This window comes from Artemia franciscana, chromosome 10 (genome assembly GCF_032884065.1).
Source record: "Artemia franciscana chromosome 10, ASM3288406v1, whole genome shotgun sequence".
Taxonomy (NCBI): Eukaryota; Metazoa; Arthropoda; class Branchiopoda; order Anostraca; family Artemiidae; genus Artemia; species Artemia franciscana.
In genome coordinates, this window is record NC_088872.1 from 23,782,101 (window position 1) to 23,798,592 (window position 16,492).

General features: G+C 34.2%; 1 protein-coding gene across 1 annotated transcript in view; it reads right to left on the reverse strand.

The window, feature by feature from the left end:
* The window catches only part of LOC136031943 (rhodopsin-like), a 94,074-nt gene that overhangs the window by 3,530 nt on the left and 74,052 nt on the right, over positions 1 to 16,492 (reverse strand). Inside the window, exons 7-9 of the mRNA XM_065711945.1 lie at positions 15,083 to 15,266; positions 10,863 to 10,962; positions 7,693 to 7,829 (exon numbers count right to left, since the gene is read on the reverse strand). Coding sequence (XP_065568017.1) covers positions 7,693 to 7,829; positions 10,863 to 10,962; positions 15,083 to 15,266 — 421 coding nt within the window. The remainder of the gene's footprint in view (positions 1 to 7,692; positions 7,830 to 10,862; positions 10,963 to 15,082; positions 15,267 to 16,492) is intronic.

Consider the following 16,492-nt stretch of genomic DNA (forward strand, 5'->3'; position numbering starts at 1 on the left):
CGGTTGCTCCTTATCTATATATGGTCTCCCCCACTTTATTCAAGGAATAATTTCCTGTCGTTTCAGCCGTAATGCTCCACCATCGATTACAAAAGCTATTGGTCACCGCATGATAAAAATTGAAAAAAAAAACACACAACTAGCCTAGCCCCTTTTAACCGGATATATACCCTTCCTTTTCGTTCTAATTGCGCTCTTTTTTGCTTCATATATAACTATTTTGTGCTCAAGTTTTTATTTTTAATTGATTCGCAAATTTTCAGTTTTTTTCGCATTCTCTTTTTTATTACTTAAAACATAAAATTCACTCTTTCGAAGCTTGTGATAGCCATGATTCCGATATAATTATTAAATAAAAAACATATTTTTATTTTAACTGAAAGTAAGGATCAACATTAGAACTTAATGCAAACAGAAATTATTGTGTATATGAAAGGGGATGTTCCATCCTCAACGCCCCACTCTTTAAGCTAAAGTTTTTTTTATTGTTTTAAAAGTGGTGTTGTGAGAAAGAGTCAAACTTTAGCGTAAAGAGCGGGGCGTTGAGGAGGGGACAACCCCTTTCTTATTAATTTATGTTCGTTTTAAGTTTGAATGTCGCTCCTTACTTCCAATTAAAAAACGTGTTTTTTTATTTAATCTCTGAATGTTTTTGAATTAATGCAGGTTTTGATTTTGGCTCATTGTGCATGAATAATTAAATCGAAATTTGAATATTAATTTTACTTTTTTTTTTGGCTAAATGGCTTTCTCAAAGTTTGAATCGGACTATTTTGAGAAGAAAAGGGCGGAGGAGGGGGCCTAGTTGTCCTTCAATTTTTGGTTACTTTAGAAGACCACTAAAATTTTAATTTTATTTACGAACATTTTTATTAGTAATAAATATATTCGTAACCTACGAATTAACTTATGTAACGAACTTCTATATTCGTATATTTTTATTACGTATGTGTTGCTCTTTACACTAAAGTTGGAATTTTGTCCCAGTTCTTTAAGAATGACCCCCTGAATCACAAATGCCGATTAATTAAAATAAATAGCTCCTTTGAAATCACTAAAACTCCTTTAGCATAAAGAGTGAGGTATTGAGGAGGGGACGAATCCCCTTATATACGTAATAATTTCTATTTGTTTTTTTTTTAAATAATGCTGGAAAATCCAACAATTTGTCATTGTTTTTTTTAAAATAATGCTGGAAAATCCAACACCCTCTTCATGAAAACTCTCTTCCACCATGATGAACTCCTCCATGGAAAATCCACCCACATGACCTCCTCCCCGACCCCTCCCACCTCCAGAAAAAAATCCCCCGTGAAAACGTCTGTATACTTCCCAATAACCAATACTATGTGTAAACAATGGGCCATAATTTGCAGCCCTTCTCCCGGGGACTGTGGGGATTAAGTCGTTAATTTCACTTAGAATGAACCCTATCACGATATTCTAGGACCACTGGGTAGATACGATCACCCTTGGAAAAAATATACAAAAAAACAAATAAGCAAATAAGCATCCGTGATTCCGGCAAAAATACTAAATTCAACATTTTTGAAGATAGGAGCTTGAAACCACAACAGTGGGGTTCTCTGACACGCTGAATCTTATGGTGTTTGATTTTCATTAAGATTCTATGACTCTTAGGGGGTGTTTTTCCTTTATTTGAAAATAAGGCAAATTTTTCTCAGGCTCGGAACTTTCGATGGGTAAGACTAAAATTAACGAAACTTGTATATTGAAAATCACCATTCTTCCAATCAGCAAGAATCCAATTCTTTGATTTATCTACTGGTATCAAAATTCCATTTTTAGAGTTTCGGTTACTATTGAGCCAGGTCACTTCTTACTACAGGTCGTTACCACGGACTGTTTGAAAAAGAAAATCCAAAGCGTCTCATTAAAACCTAAGGCAAGAGCAAATACAGAAATAACTTCACATAATAGTTAAAGCTCTAAAAAATAGAAGCCGAAACGAATGAAAAAATGTGAATAAAATTTAAATTGAATAAATAAAAATTAAATTAAATTCATTAATTAAAATTAACTGTGTTAAACGTAAAGACAGTAGATGCTACTACGGATGAATAGGGGAATCCTAAATTGAACAGAAATTAAAATGAAGAAAAAGCGAAACCTAAAACGATGGGAAATTACTGCAAATAAGGGTCGGGCTGGGACTCCTCTATACCCTCTAAAAGCCGGAGCATGATTTGTACTTTACTGAAAACAATTTGCATTTCGAGCAGTGTGCTTTTTGATTTTCAAAAATAGCCTACCAACAGCAACACCAAAAATAGCGTAACAATGCTAATCAAGGTTTTCAAATAAAATCTATCTTCAATAAGAGTTGGGTTATCCCCGTCAGAAACCCTTTAGAACGCTTGAGTGTCACTTACACTTTAATTAAATGATATGTATCTTAAACAGTTTTTTCTTTATTTGTCAAAAGCATTGGCAACAACTAGAAAGAAAATAACGATAATAATAAAGACTACAGGAATAAATATTTTAATAAGAAGTTTATAATCTAAAAATTCTCTCTTTTGATTCTATTTTATTTAGAATAAATAAAATTTATATTTAAATAAAATTCCAAAATGAAAATTGATAATTTTTAAAGCAATCTGCTTAGGTGTTGATACAACATTTTGAACTGAAGAATTTATAAATGGTCCAAAACTTTTTTTTTGTTTTGTTTATCAAACAGTTCGTGGTAACGAACTGTAGTAAGGAGCGACCCGGCTCAATAGTAACCAAAACTCTAAAAAATGGAATTTTGATACCAATAGCTATATCAAAAGAATCGCATTTTAATGCTGGTTTTAAATATATAAGTTTCATCAAGTTTAGTCTTACCCATCAAAAGTTACGAGCCTGAGAAAATTTGCGTTATTTTAGAAAATAGGGGGAAACACCCCCTAAAAGTCATAGAATCTTAACGAAAATCACACCATCAGATTCAGCGTATCAGAGAACCCTATCGTAGAAGTTTCGAGCTCCTATCTACAAAAATGTGGAATTTTGCATTTTTTGCCAGAAGGCAGATCACGGATGCGTGTTTATTTGTTTTTTTGTTTTTTTGTTTTTTTTTCTCCAGGGGTGATCGTATCGACCCAGTTGTCCTAGAATGTTGCAAGAGGGCTCATTCTAACGGAAATGAAAAGTTCTAGTGCCCTTTTTAAGTGACCAAAAAATTGGAGGGCACCTAGGCCCCCTCCCACGCTAATTATTTTCCCAAAGTCAACGGATCAAAATTCTGAGATAGCCATTTTATTCAGCGTAGTCCAAAAACCTTATAACTATGTCTTTGGGGACGACTTACTCCCCCACAGTCCCCGTGGGAGGGGCAACAAGTTACAAACTTTGACCTGTGCTTACATATAGTAATGGTTATTGGGAAGTATACAGGCGTTTTCAGGAGGATTTTTTGGTTGGGGGGAGGGGTTGAGAAGAGGGGAATATGCTGGGGGAACTTTCCATCGAGAATTGGTCATGGGAGAAGAAAACTTCCATGAAGGGAGAGCAGGATTTACTAGCATTATTTAAAAAAAAAATTAAAAAATAAATGTGAAAAAGCTTTTTCACCTGGAAGTAAGGAACAGCAATAAAACTTAAAACAAACAGAAATTATTACCCATATAAGGGGCTCACCTCCTTATGATACCTAGCTCTTTACGCTAAAGTATTTTTAGTAATTTCAACTATTTATTCTACGGCTTTTGTGATTCAGGGGTCATTCTTAATGAATTAGGATAAAATTTAAGCTTTAGTGTAAAGAGCGAGGTACTGACGATGGGGCAAATCCCTCATATATGTAATAAAAACATGAGAATAAAAAAGTTCTTTACGTAAGCTAATTTATAAGTTACGTAAATCTTTTACCAATAAAAAGATTCGTAAAAAATTAAAAGTTCTAGTTGCCTTTTTAATTAACCAAAAAATCGGAGGGCAACTAGGCTTCGCCCCCGCTCTTTTTTTCTCAAAATCATTCGATCAAAATTATGAGAAAGCCATTTAGCCCCCCCCCAAAAAAAAAATATGCAAAATTTCGTTTTGATTATTCCTCTGCGGAGAGCCAAAATCAAAACATGCATTGATTCAAAAACGTTCAGAAATTAAATAAAAAAAAACGAGTTTTTTTAACTGAAAGTAAGGAGCGACATTAAAACTTAAAACGCACAGAAATTACTTCGTATATGAAAGAGGCTGCTTCCTCATCAACGCCCCGCTCTTTACGCTAAAGTTTTTTACTGTTTTAAACAGAAGAATTGAGAGAAAGAGTCAAACTTTAGCGTAAAGAGTGGGGCGTTGATGAGGAAGCAGCCTCTTTCATATACGAAGTAATTTCTGTGCGTTTTAAGTTTTAATGTCGCTCCTTACTTTCAGTTAAAAAAACTCGTTTTTTTTTTTATTTAATTTTACTTGAAAGGAATGTGTCTGAACAAGAGAAAGCATGGAAAACATTTTACTGCATATTAGACTTATAAAACAAGAGTAATGATTTAAAATACAATAATGCTCATTCATGGAAATCTCAGAAACAAAATGACGGCAAAGCCTTTAACTTTTTTTTTTTAGGGGGGGAACTGGTAAAGGAGAAATGAAAGCATGTATTTAAATAATTTTTGGAGGGGGGATATTAGTCCCACTCTTGTAATGTCTGCTCGTTTTTTGGTTTTTGTTGCATGACAACGTGATATTACACGTTACCAAACTTAGGGTTCTGAAGAGGATTCAAACAGAAGATTTTTACGACTGTTTCAAGCTGCTTTACAATTGTTTTCAACGGTGTGTAGAGTCAAAAGGATACTAATTTGAATAACAGTTAGTAAAAACTAAACATTTTTAATGCCTTGTTCTTTGTTTTGCATCAGTTAACTTTACGGTGGGACAGACTTTGTGTTAGTATAATATTAAAAAAAAGAAAACATTTCAAAAAGAAATTTCCTATTTATTACCAATTGTGCTGTGGATATGTAGACTGTATATAAAGCACATCTACTATGAATTCTTCCCTACGTTCAAGCAAACTAATGATGACTAACGAATTCTTATATACTTCGGACAAGGACAGATAAAAGAAACCTACTTCCTATGAACCATCGACCACGAAAATGTGACAAAAGCACAAAAAATACTCCCTCTTAAATATTTATTTTCCAAAAAGGGAATTTCCAACGCGACAGTCCTTTTTCTTTTGTCAAGCCCTGTTGCGAAAGAGAAAGTTATACCTTCAGTCTATTTGCTCCAGCCACAAGTGTCCTCAGATGACGGATTGTGAAACATCATTTAGATGTGGGGACATATCCTCGACTATCAAATGTGACGGCGGTGGCCAGGAGGAGACCAAGTCTTTGTAGTTTTTCGAATAGCCAATGTCATTTTGTCAGGAGGATAGGAATTAAGAAAAAACTCTGGTGTCGATCTAACTGAGCACACAAGTGCGTGGATACGTCTAAAGATATTACATTAAGCCCAAGTGACTTCATAATTGACTTAATGATTTTATGGCGCCAAGTGGGATCATCATTCCTGCAAGGTTGACTGAAAGGAGTGGAAAACACATTTAAGGCTTTATATGTTTCTAGGTAAAGGCAGAGAGGGTTGACTTGCTATCGCTTCAGATTCAGAAAAGATACTTCTGCAGGTTATGAATCGTGAATACATAATGAATCGTGAATGGTTTAACAAGTCTTTCACAAATGAATGCTATACCACCCTTATCTACAAAACTTGCCACTGCAATCGGCACCGTAAATCTTCAGAGGTTTTCAAAGCCACGAAAGTAAGATATGCTCCCCATTAAAGCAAACCGGTACAAAGGGATATCATTAGTTTCTGAGAGACACATCTACCAGCTAACGCTGATAACCAATAGGACATGCAGCCCTGCTACCCTCTGAAAGACAACGTGAAACGCACAGACAAGGAGTATGCTTTTGTTGACAAGAGGAATAATAAACTCCATGCTGTCACTGATATACGTCTCATGCAAATTCATGCTGATCCAGATCAAAAGAGATAGCCTCTTCATGGTATTGGATGGTCTGGATTTTTGTTTAAGATTAGAGACGAGTTCTAAGATTTCTAATCTCAGCTTCAGAGCCTTGGAAATTAAATTTCTAAGCCCGACATCATTACAGTCTTTGGGTACATCAATGCCGTGATGGAAAGTGACAATAACAAACACAAAGACATAGTAGGGGAGTTCAGAATCAGAAAGATCATGGGCAGTGGAGATTAACTCACTGAATATTATCGAGAAAACAACCTCTTTATCGCATGCACAGTAATCAAACCCAGGGAAAGAAGAAAGTCACGTGGTGGTAATCTGATGGGAAAAGTGGCAACATGATAGATTTTATACTGGTATTGAACTGTTTAACATATTCATTCACAGATATTGATACAAGTGTATGATACAAGTGTATGGGCATTCTGAAAAAAAATCACACTCCATTCTTGCCTTCTCTTCGCCTAAGATTAAAAGTGGTTGTCAAGCCAAAACAGAAATTCAGAAGATTCTGTTTAGAAACCTAAAGAGACACAAAGACGAGACAAGAGTGCAGGAAGCGGCTCAAAGAACAACTCTCAAAGATCAGCAATAAAAACCTGATATACTGAGGCCAATCGACAACGGTCTACTTGTACTGCAAGTCAGCATGGCTATAGGAAAGAAAGCCAAGCTTGTTTTCATCCATAAGTCAAGAGAAAACAGGACGGTAATTTCTTACCCAAGAGATTTTTTTTATGTGTACCAACATACTAATAGTCCAAAACAAGGAAGACTAAGAAAGGAAGGGCATATTTAGACATCTTAAGTGTCAGCTTTAGGAGAAGGTTCGGGAGGTACTGAAGATTGGAAATGTCCACTGTGCTAGAAAGACTTCAATAGGGGTAACACATATCTCACTTTCAGAGTTGTCAGAGAATGAAAAAATGGCAAAGAAGGGAAGTGCCACGATCTTATGTATAAAAATGAGTTCTGAGATCAAAACATGCACTGAAATCCCAATTCAATGGATATAATGCTTTTAGAAAAGCTGAATCTTACATCAAATTCAAATATTAAAGTGCTCCAAGAGCTCCCATCAGAGAGCACTACGTAAATCCTTCGAATTCATCTATTTCTGTCAGGATTCTTTAATTTCAAGGCTACTCGGAGTTGAAATGGAAAGTTAACGGAGAGAAGCAAAACTTGAAGTGTCAACAGACGTTGAAGGTGATTAAACGTCATATGGTGATCATAACAAAAGTGTGACCAGAGCCTCCAAAAACAAAGACTGGGGATTGTGTAAAAGTTTATTTCGTACACCATTTAAGCTTTCTTTAAAAGTACTTTTCAACTTTTAGTCAAAGGGGAAAAATGGGCGCAAAATTCTAAAGAAAACAGTTACTTCTCTTATAATTTAAAAGACAAAAGAATAAACAATGAAGCCTTTAATGTAAATTTATCAATTTTTTTAGCGGGATTCTGACGAGCTTCGTTTCTAGGGATCTCTAAGACTCAAACTTAAAATAACAATAGTATCCGAAATGCAGAATGATTCAAATTGGTAGTTATTAGCCGTGTTATTTACTGTCAACAGCTTGTTAAAAACGGAAATATATAGATGAAATTCATGCTTTTAGCCCAAAAATTCTGCTCCTACTCAGTCCTTTATGTGTAAGAAATTGAGTTGTACTATCACGAACCTGCTTATATTTGGGATGCATGAGAGCATAGACAACCGGATTGTAGATGGAAGCAGTTTTGGCGCAAAGTGCTGGAATCATAGTGCCAAGTGGTGTCAGATATGAATGCATCGAAAGCAATCCCATTATGCTGATAACTAGAAGAAGAAAATACTATTACTAATACAGGTACTAAACAAACAAGCTGAACACTACTGAATCGCTTAAAAGATTAATTAATTAAAAAAGGTTTTTCAAAAAAACAGTCTTTAAAACAAAATTATCAAGCCATATTCATCTAAAGACGAGCAGAAATAAAGTCGTATGATAATGAAAAATAAAATGAACCGAAATAAACACAAATAAGAATAGGGCTAACACCGTCTTATCCTTCTAAACGCCAAAGCGTCTTTTGCGCTATACTGAGCACAAAAGTGTTCAAAATATTTTCTCTTTTATAACGTGAATAAAAAAAAGTTGCTGAGACTTTTGTGGATGAATATTATTTAATAAACCACCAGTCTTTTTTCATTAATTTTTTTCAGTAATCTTGGTTATTATTATCAATGTTCTTACATTTTTGTCGTTGCATTGATTTTTTGACAAATAAGAACCAAGCTGTTCAAAATTCACATCCTCTTCAATGAAATACAAATGATATTCAAGCCATTTAGAGGTTTTGTGAGGGGAAATGGACAGGTAGCACCACTCTTATTTGTAAATCTTCATTAGCCTTGAGAAATCAATTTTGTTGTGTTGTTGTTGATGTTGTGATAGGCCAAAATAAGCAGCTCAGAACAAAAGCAGATTTCAGAGAAGAGTAAAGGCCGTTCTGGCCTTTAGAAGACTTTGAAGGAATTAGCCGTACTCCTCTTTGCGGTAGTCTTTATTTGTTTTACATTTGACTTGGTTATTCATTGTAAATTTTGTTTGTTTCGGGTCTCATGTATTCATTGATAGTAAGTTATATCGTTTTAAATTTGAATTATCATATGACTTTATGTCTGATCTCTTTTGTTTATTATAGCTTTTACAATTGTTATAAAGCTTATGATCTTATTATTACTATATACTATTAATACTATATACAATATATTGTATAATATATTAGCTCTTATATTATAGACCCATTATAGTCAAGTAGTTCAGAATCTGATAGATGATGAACATACATTTGATTCAACAAACACAACAGCTTTATGAAAAAACGGTAAAAGTAAAAGTCAATTTTTGGCATCTGAGTCAGGCCTCCCTGGACCTAAGGCCAGGCGTTGAGGTTGCTAGTGTATTTACCCAAGAAAAGTAGCGGTTTCTAAAAACAGGGATGCCACGGGGATAAAAACAAGGGAGTAGATTGAAAAAACAAATCCCTGGCAAAAAAATTGCGATTTGTAGCAGTGGTAAGTACTGTTCCGATGAAACTTAATGGCAAATGTTGTTTGAAAACAAATTTACAAGAATTTTGAAAACACACCTGACACCCCTAAAAAAGGAAATTAAATAGAAAGCACTCCATTGGAATCGTGATTGTTGAAAACCTTGTATAACAAAACCCTGGGTAGCACTTGATATATAGCACTGAGAGCACTTTAACATCAAACAGAACTATTTAAGGACTGATGTGAAAGAAAATTTGTATACATAATTTCCTTTTATGAAAGAATTGAAAAGGCTTTGTCAAAATAAAAAGGTGTCGCCATATTTTCCATGGTCAAATTTTTTTTTTCATTTTCCAGGCTACTACATCATTGTAGAGATATTTAATGGGTCAAAATACAGCTTTTGGTCATATCTAAATGCTCTTTGTAGATTCGCCTGGACAACTCCTTCATAAAGTACCCTATCACACAAAACTAACTTTTTTTAAGTTTTGTGAACAAGGTCATTTGACTACACAGGAGGTTGATGTTGTAAATAGCACTATTGAGCGGGGGCTAAAGCACCTTGATTGGTTTTCTCTACTAGGTCCTGTGAGGAAGTTACTGAAAGTGAGAAAGACACGTCCTTTGAATGTCCTACAAATGACCCAGTCACTCGTTGGTACCGTATTCAAAGGTAAAACAGCTTGAGTTCCATCAGGATAACGCTAAGAGAATTTGATTCAGAACTTCTTTCTCTGGAGGCTTGCAAGTGGCTACTATATCACAAAAATGTACTTCGGTTAAAAAGTGCCCCAACACTTCGGCTGTCCGTGTTGTTGAACGTCTTGTTTTGCCCAAAATTTGGGGCAAAAATATTGATCTACCTAATACGAAAATCAAAGACGTCAAGTATCTCCTGAAGCTCATCCCCAACCAAGACCAGAAGTATTTTGAAACCAAGATTGAACAGTACTACAAGGCCAAGGGGGCTACTGAACGTTTGGAAGCCTCTCCGTCTGCGCGAGATCCATGTTCAGAGGAGGATTCAATTAAAGCAAAACGGTAGCCAGCAAAGAAACTCAAGAAAAACGAACATTTTTGATTTGTTGTTAATTTTATTCTTTTTCAAATAGTATTGCTACATCTGTGAAAAGAATAGTATTGCTGCATGGTGAAAAGAATGGGCAGCCCACACTATTTTGTCGTATCTAAGTTTACTAAAATTTCGGTAAGGTCGGATTGTCGTATTTCTGTATCTGTATCTGTATTTCATTTCAATTTTTGACAATGAAAACTTCACCTTTTTCATCTGATATTCGGGAGACCCTCCTAGTTATTTTTTCTCTTTTTTTCGGTGTATTTGCGAAAAAGATCGGTTGTACCGTGTAAGCTCCAGCAAAGGCGAAATTTTCAAAGTCGTTTTTCTCGGGATTTTGAAAACCTTAGTTACGACAAAACCGCTCTCAGGGGACGATTTGTGCATGGGTGCCGTTTTCCAATACTTTTTCACCATAATATCTAAAACTTAGCCCAAATAGGGTTAAAATAAAGCAGAATCCGGATCCTGAGATTGTCAATTAGCGTTCCACAGTTAAAAACGCTACAACAAAAACCCGTCAAAGTCAGCTCGTTACTGGACAAATGACCCACGGAGTGCGTTCTTTTTGCCAATTAGTCATAAAATGAGCTGAAAAAGGAAAAAAGAAATTACTTAGAGTTACCAAATTGATTAGAAAAGACTGAGTTCATTGATTATATCTGCTAGAAGAAATAATGTGCCCAAAATTGTGTATATCAGCAATAAAGGGGACAAAAAAGACTGAGTTTTACCTGCATAAGGAGTCCAAGCAAACAACCATAGAGTAATGATGGCGAAAGCAATTTTGGCCAGTTGTTTTTCTTTTCTGTAGCTCCCAATTGTACAAGTTGACTAAAATTAAAAATCAATTTTTATTTTTGCAAACATAAAGAAATATTATAGGCTTATTTTACTTGGCACAATTTTAAAATACATTTTGTATAATACTACTACTACTACTAGCAACTCACTGCATCACCAAGCCACCTGATGCCAACAACGCTACGTATGCTCCTCTTCCATCCCAAACTATTCAATGCCTCCCTCTTTACATACTTTCAGGAAGTTGCTATTAAACGAACTAGGCTAATAGTAATCAAAACTTAAAGAAAAAGAAAGAAAAAGCTACACATTCATAAAAATGGCTTCTTATGGCGATTGTGAAAATTAATAATTCATCACGCAGACACTTTCCATAATTTCAAAACAGGGAAAAGACCCCGAGAAGAGAGGAATCCTTATGAAAACAAGACAAATTTCATTTAATCAGAAAATACTATTAAGCAGGATCAATTGAAGGTTCTAGTTCTCTTTTATACAGCAAAATAGTTTGTACCGCAGCAAAGTGGCACTTGGCTAACTAAATTTTCAAAAAATTTAATCTGTGCTCTCCCTTCATTCCAAGGAATATTTCTATACTAGGCCTTGGTAATAGCTCCCCACAATGTAGGAATACTTCCAGTATAACATAAAAGATTTTAAATTCATACGCTTACCACGAAAAAATGCGGAAGGGTGGGGAGGTATCGTGAGCGCCGCCAGAGAATTTAATAGGGGGTAAGCACTACGTCTACCATAGTTTTATATGGTTTAAACATAATTGTTTCTTATTTCTCTATTTTTTTTTACAATTTTAACGTCTATTTGTTGACGAGGAAAGAAGAACATTGCACCCTTTCCTTTAAGCCAACGTTCATGGGACAGATCCCTATAAACTCATTTATTAGAACAAATCCTCCGAAAATTATAATCCTAAAATAAATTTTGATATCCATCCCCCTTTGATAAACATTTGAGGGGCACTGTTTTGGGGATGACTGCTCCAGTGCTATGTTAATGTTAAATTTGAATTTAGAAATTGAGGGTTGAAGGAGGGAGCGGTAGCCTCCCTCCTGTTTAAGAGAGCTTTGGATACGAGTTAGTAATAAACTTTGAGTAAAGAGCGACCCCTATAGAAAGAAATCAAAATTCTTAAAAAAAAGTATATATAACAGCAAAATCTGTTAAATACTCATGATTTTTTTTTTAATTTGCTCGTCAAAAGCTATGAACAAAGGAAAATTTACATAATTTTAAAGAAGGGGATAAAATCCTCCTTACTCTAAGATCCGTAGCAACAACCGTAATGTAAATTACACAATAAAGTCTAACATGCATATAAGCCCTAAAACTACTGTCTATAAAATATGAAATTTCTTTTTCTTTCAGAGAAACATGGTGAAAAATAGGTGTTTTTTTTTCAATGGGTGATCTTAGAAGAATGGGTGATCTTTTCTCTGGGTGTTTTTTTTTCATAAATGTTGAAACGGGCCTATTTGAAGATGAATTTAAAGATCTGGCTCCCTTCAGAAGCAAAAACGATCACACCAAATGCCTAACTCTACTGTGTCAAACCAAGTAGGTTGAAGAACTATTGAGTCGAAATTCTGGAAACAATTAAGTGTTCTATTCATATAGCCTTCTGGTCTCATGAGCCGAGTGTCTTGCAACACACCATTCATCTCTATATGTACATCCATTCCAGAAAAAAGAAACTGTCATTATAGATCGTATGTCCAATAGAAGTAACGACTATAGTGTCACATAGTTCCAATAATGATGCTAAACATATTCTTTTCTGGAGAGAAGGATACCAAAGGCCTCCAAAAATCCTTTTAAATTTAAAATTTTCTGATGGAGATGCTTCAAATGAACCGAAATATTATTCAGGTGATTTCAGATTCAAGGTCGACCTTCCCTTCCTTAGGAGGAAACTATGTGAAAACTTATTATTCCCTCATCATATCGAAGCAGTACAGCCTCGAGTAAATCTGAAGCTATCCCAGATTATTGGAGTAATTAAACACTTAAGAACACCTTGCAACAGAAAATACTGGTGTTCCTACATAACGATCATATACATCTTCATTTGTTGTATTGTGTAATCATCTGGCAATTGACCTTTAAACTTCACTTACGAAATCTGAAATCGATCCACAATTAATGTTATATATCATTTGGAACAGAATGAGGAGTACTCACAGCGTCAACTATTGTTCTGCCTTTTGTGCTTAAATTCTTAGTTGGTGAACTGCCATCTTGATTTAAAACATTAATTCGAAGTGTCTCTGACCAGTATAATCAGCATACCCTATCATCTTCGAAACTGACCATACCTATGTAATAGAGCACATGCTCTATTTAGAGCAAGATCTGACGATCTTGCTCCAAATAGAGCAAGTGCAATGATGTGAAATCTGACCACAAAATAACTGAGAGGTAGAAGCTCCATTGTGACATTTTAAACAAGAGTAAAAGTTAATCTATTAGCATCACAAAATAAATTTTTTTTATTCTTATTTTCCTTTTTTTTATTTAATGGGGTGGTTTTCCCTGGGGATAGGAGTCTTTATATTTGGCAAAGATTTGGTTAATTATAATTGTTGATGAGAGGTAATATCTTGTCTGAGAGAAGGAGTTATGACCACTTTGAATATGTGGGTTTCAAAATGTAAATATCGTGATTCTCAGCATCCAGGAATGGATTGATATGTTTTATTTATGTGATTTTTTTAATTTAATCAATAAGCCCACTGAAATTTGGTTAATAGAGAATGAGGAGGGTAAAATTTCCCTTCTTATTACAGAGAAGACAGTTTATTTTGTAAACACAGTTTACTGTTTACAGTGTATCTAGTACACACCAGTTTATTGTACTCAATTTCAAAGCCCAAATACTTCAAATCAGGGATTTTCTTCGAAGCATTGTCCCAACAAAAGATAAACCTTGATGCAAAAAGTGGGGTTTGAGAGGCGGAAGTCCTCCTTATATTTAGCTAAATACAGTATTAAAACAAACATAATTTAAATAAAAAACAAAAATATTTTCAAATATAAGAAAATATCAAAACTCGAAACGAAAAAAAAATTATTTGGTACATGAAGGGGTTGCAAACTCTTAGCCCTTTATGATTAAATTTGACTTTTCTGACTAATTGTTCAAGAACATGAGCAATTGGAAGTGGGTAGGATAAGATTTATTTACGATGAAATAAAGATACAATAATACACTATACTATTCCCCCAAAGGCTTTTTGTCCTGTAAACAAGGAGGAAGGCACACGAGTCACTAGCTCATAAAAAAATCCCTTACTAACAGAGAGAAAAAAAGAAATTATAGAACATATGAATGGAAAGAGCCAAACTTTTCTGCTTATATTTTCTTAAACGGCAATAATGATAAATGATTTCATAGATCGCAAATGATGAAACTGTTATTATGTTAAAAATAGCGATGATAGAGGTTGAGGAGGGAACCCATTCCCGCAGAAGTGCATACAAATTGTATATATGTTTTGCAAAATTAGCAATGAGCCTTTGTGATTTGTGAAATCTTATACAATTTTGGATAATATTACAGTCTTTCATACTGAGAAATAGGGAAACAAAATTATTACACGGCTTTGAATTTTCTACTGGTTTGTTTAAAAGGGTCTAGTTTTGCGTTAATGGTTTCCACAAAACAAATATTTCTTCTCAAACAATGGAATGCAGGTTCATGTGGTGTCAAGTTCAAGTATGGATTTCTTTTATTGTCGTACTACAGCTTAGAGATTATGAAGTATAAACACTTTTAAGTCCTGTTTAGTAGATACATATCCATGCAATAATTTATAATAGCTCTTTTTATGGGATTGACTGTAGAGTCTGAAGCGTCATTACCTTTAAAAACAGCAGAAACATTCAGGGCTACGGATAGAAAGGTAGACTTTATAAACTGCTTATTTGAAATTCAGTTTATGTCAGGTATCATTGCACACTTAATTTAAAATAGTTGGAGTTGTTTTTATAAACATACTAGTAGAAGAAAACAAAACAAATACGTCAGTTTATTCATATTTTGTTACTGTAATATAATTTAATTTATGCTTAATTTTCTTATGGTTTTCAGAAGTCATTTACTTTTCACTTAATTATTGCTTATTTTACTCACAGTGCTATCAATGCTCATTCTTTTTGCTTGTCTTCGAACATCTTGTTCATGGGCAGAAACATATTGAAAAATGTAGATGTAGCAAAATATAATGACAAACAAAGGTCCAAAGTAGGCGGCAAGACAGAGAAGGATGACGTATGCACGAGACCAGCAGTCACTGCTAATGAAATCAAAGCCACAACTGCAACAAATAAAAATAAGTAGTTTGTTTACTTTTGGAATTCTTTTGCTAAATGTAAGCAGCAATGTAACAGAATGATATCTTTATTCAGCTGTGTCAAGGTTTTTTTTTAAATAACAGTTAAAATTTGATATTCAACACACATTTTTTCCTAGAGGAAACAGGTCAATAGCAATCTCATTGAGGAAAAAGAAATGCAAAAGTTCTTATTGAAAGACGCGTGTCACATTCTCCCGAATTCGACGAAATATAAAGATTACATACAGCTAAAGGTAACATAAAAAAAAACTTTGGTTATTCATTATCTTGTTTATTTATTTGACACAGATTTAAATTACCTTCAGAAAAAAAGAAGGAAGTTTTGTTCCCATTGATTACTTTGTGTTTCGGAAATAATTAGTTTTTTATTTCATAACTAATCCCTACTAACGACTGTCATTTCATCTTTTTTTTCCAAGCTATACCAAATTTTTGGGTATAAAAACATATATTGTACAGTCTTAAGTTGAAGATTAACCTTGGAAATAATCAAGAAACTTTATTAGACCCTCTATTCTTTCCAGTTGTCGTAAATGATTTCGGTGCAGATTTCTCGACATATTCAAGTTTGTTTTCGATGTCTCATATTAGAAATATTAATGACAATATTAAAAGTGCCCAACATCTTTTCTAAATTGTATTGCATAAAATACTGTTAAAATTAAAATGTTTATGAAAAGTCAAACACCAAAATTTCTGATCACCAATCTCTTCAATTCTCTTTTAATGTTTTGTTACTCTCTATAGCGCTTCTTCGCCTCACTATATCTGATGATCATAAATATGATGGGAACATTAATAATGATACTTGCAGAGTAGGAAGATGACTTTCTACTGTAAAGCTTTTTCGAGGTTTGATTGCCCAAATCACATTATCACATGCCCATAATTATGTAATTACTTTATCAGACCTGTTTTAAAGTCCATATCCTATTTGGTAATTTGTCTTTAACGAAGAACACTTCAGAAAAACCGAGTCTATTCAAGCAACGACACTATGAATAATGAATAAAAAAAGGTAGAATCCTGTGTTATCATCTTTTGAAATTCTTTTTAGGTTCTTTTCTATCAAGTGTAGGCTCAACAAGCTGAATGGAATGAGAGGTACTTGTGCATCGTGTCTCTGCAGCCTTAAAACATAGATTTTTTTCCAGTTTATGCAATCAGGTCAAAATCCTCCAAAGAAA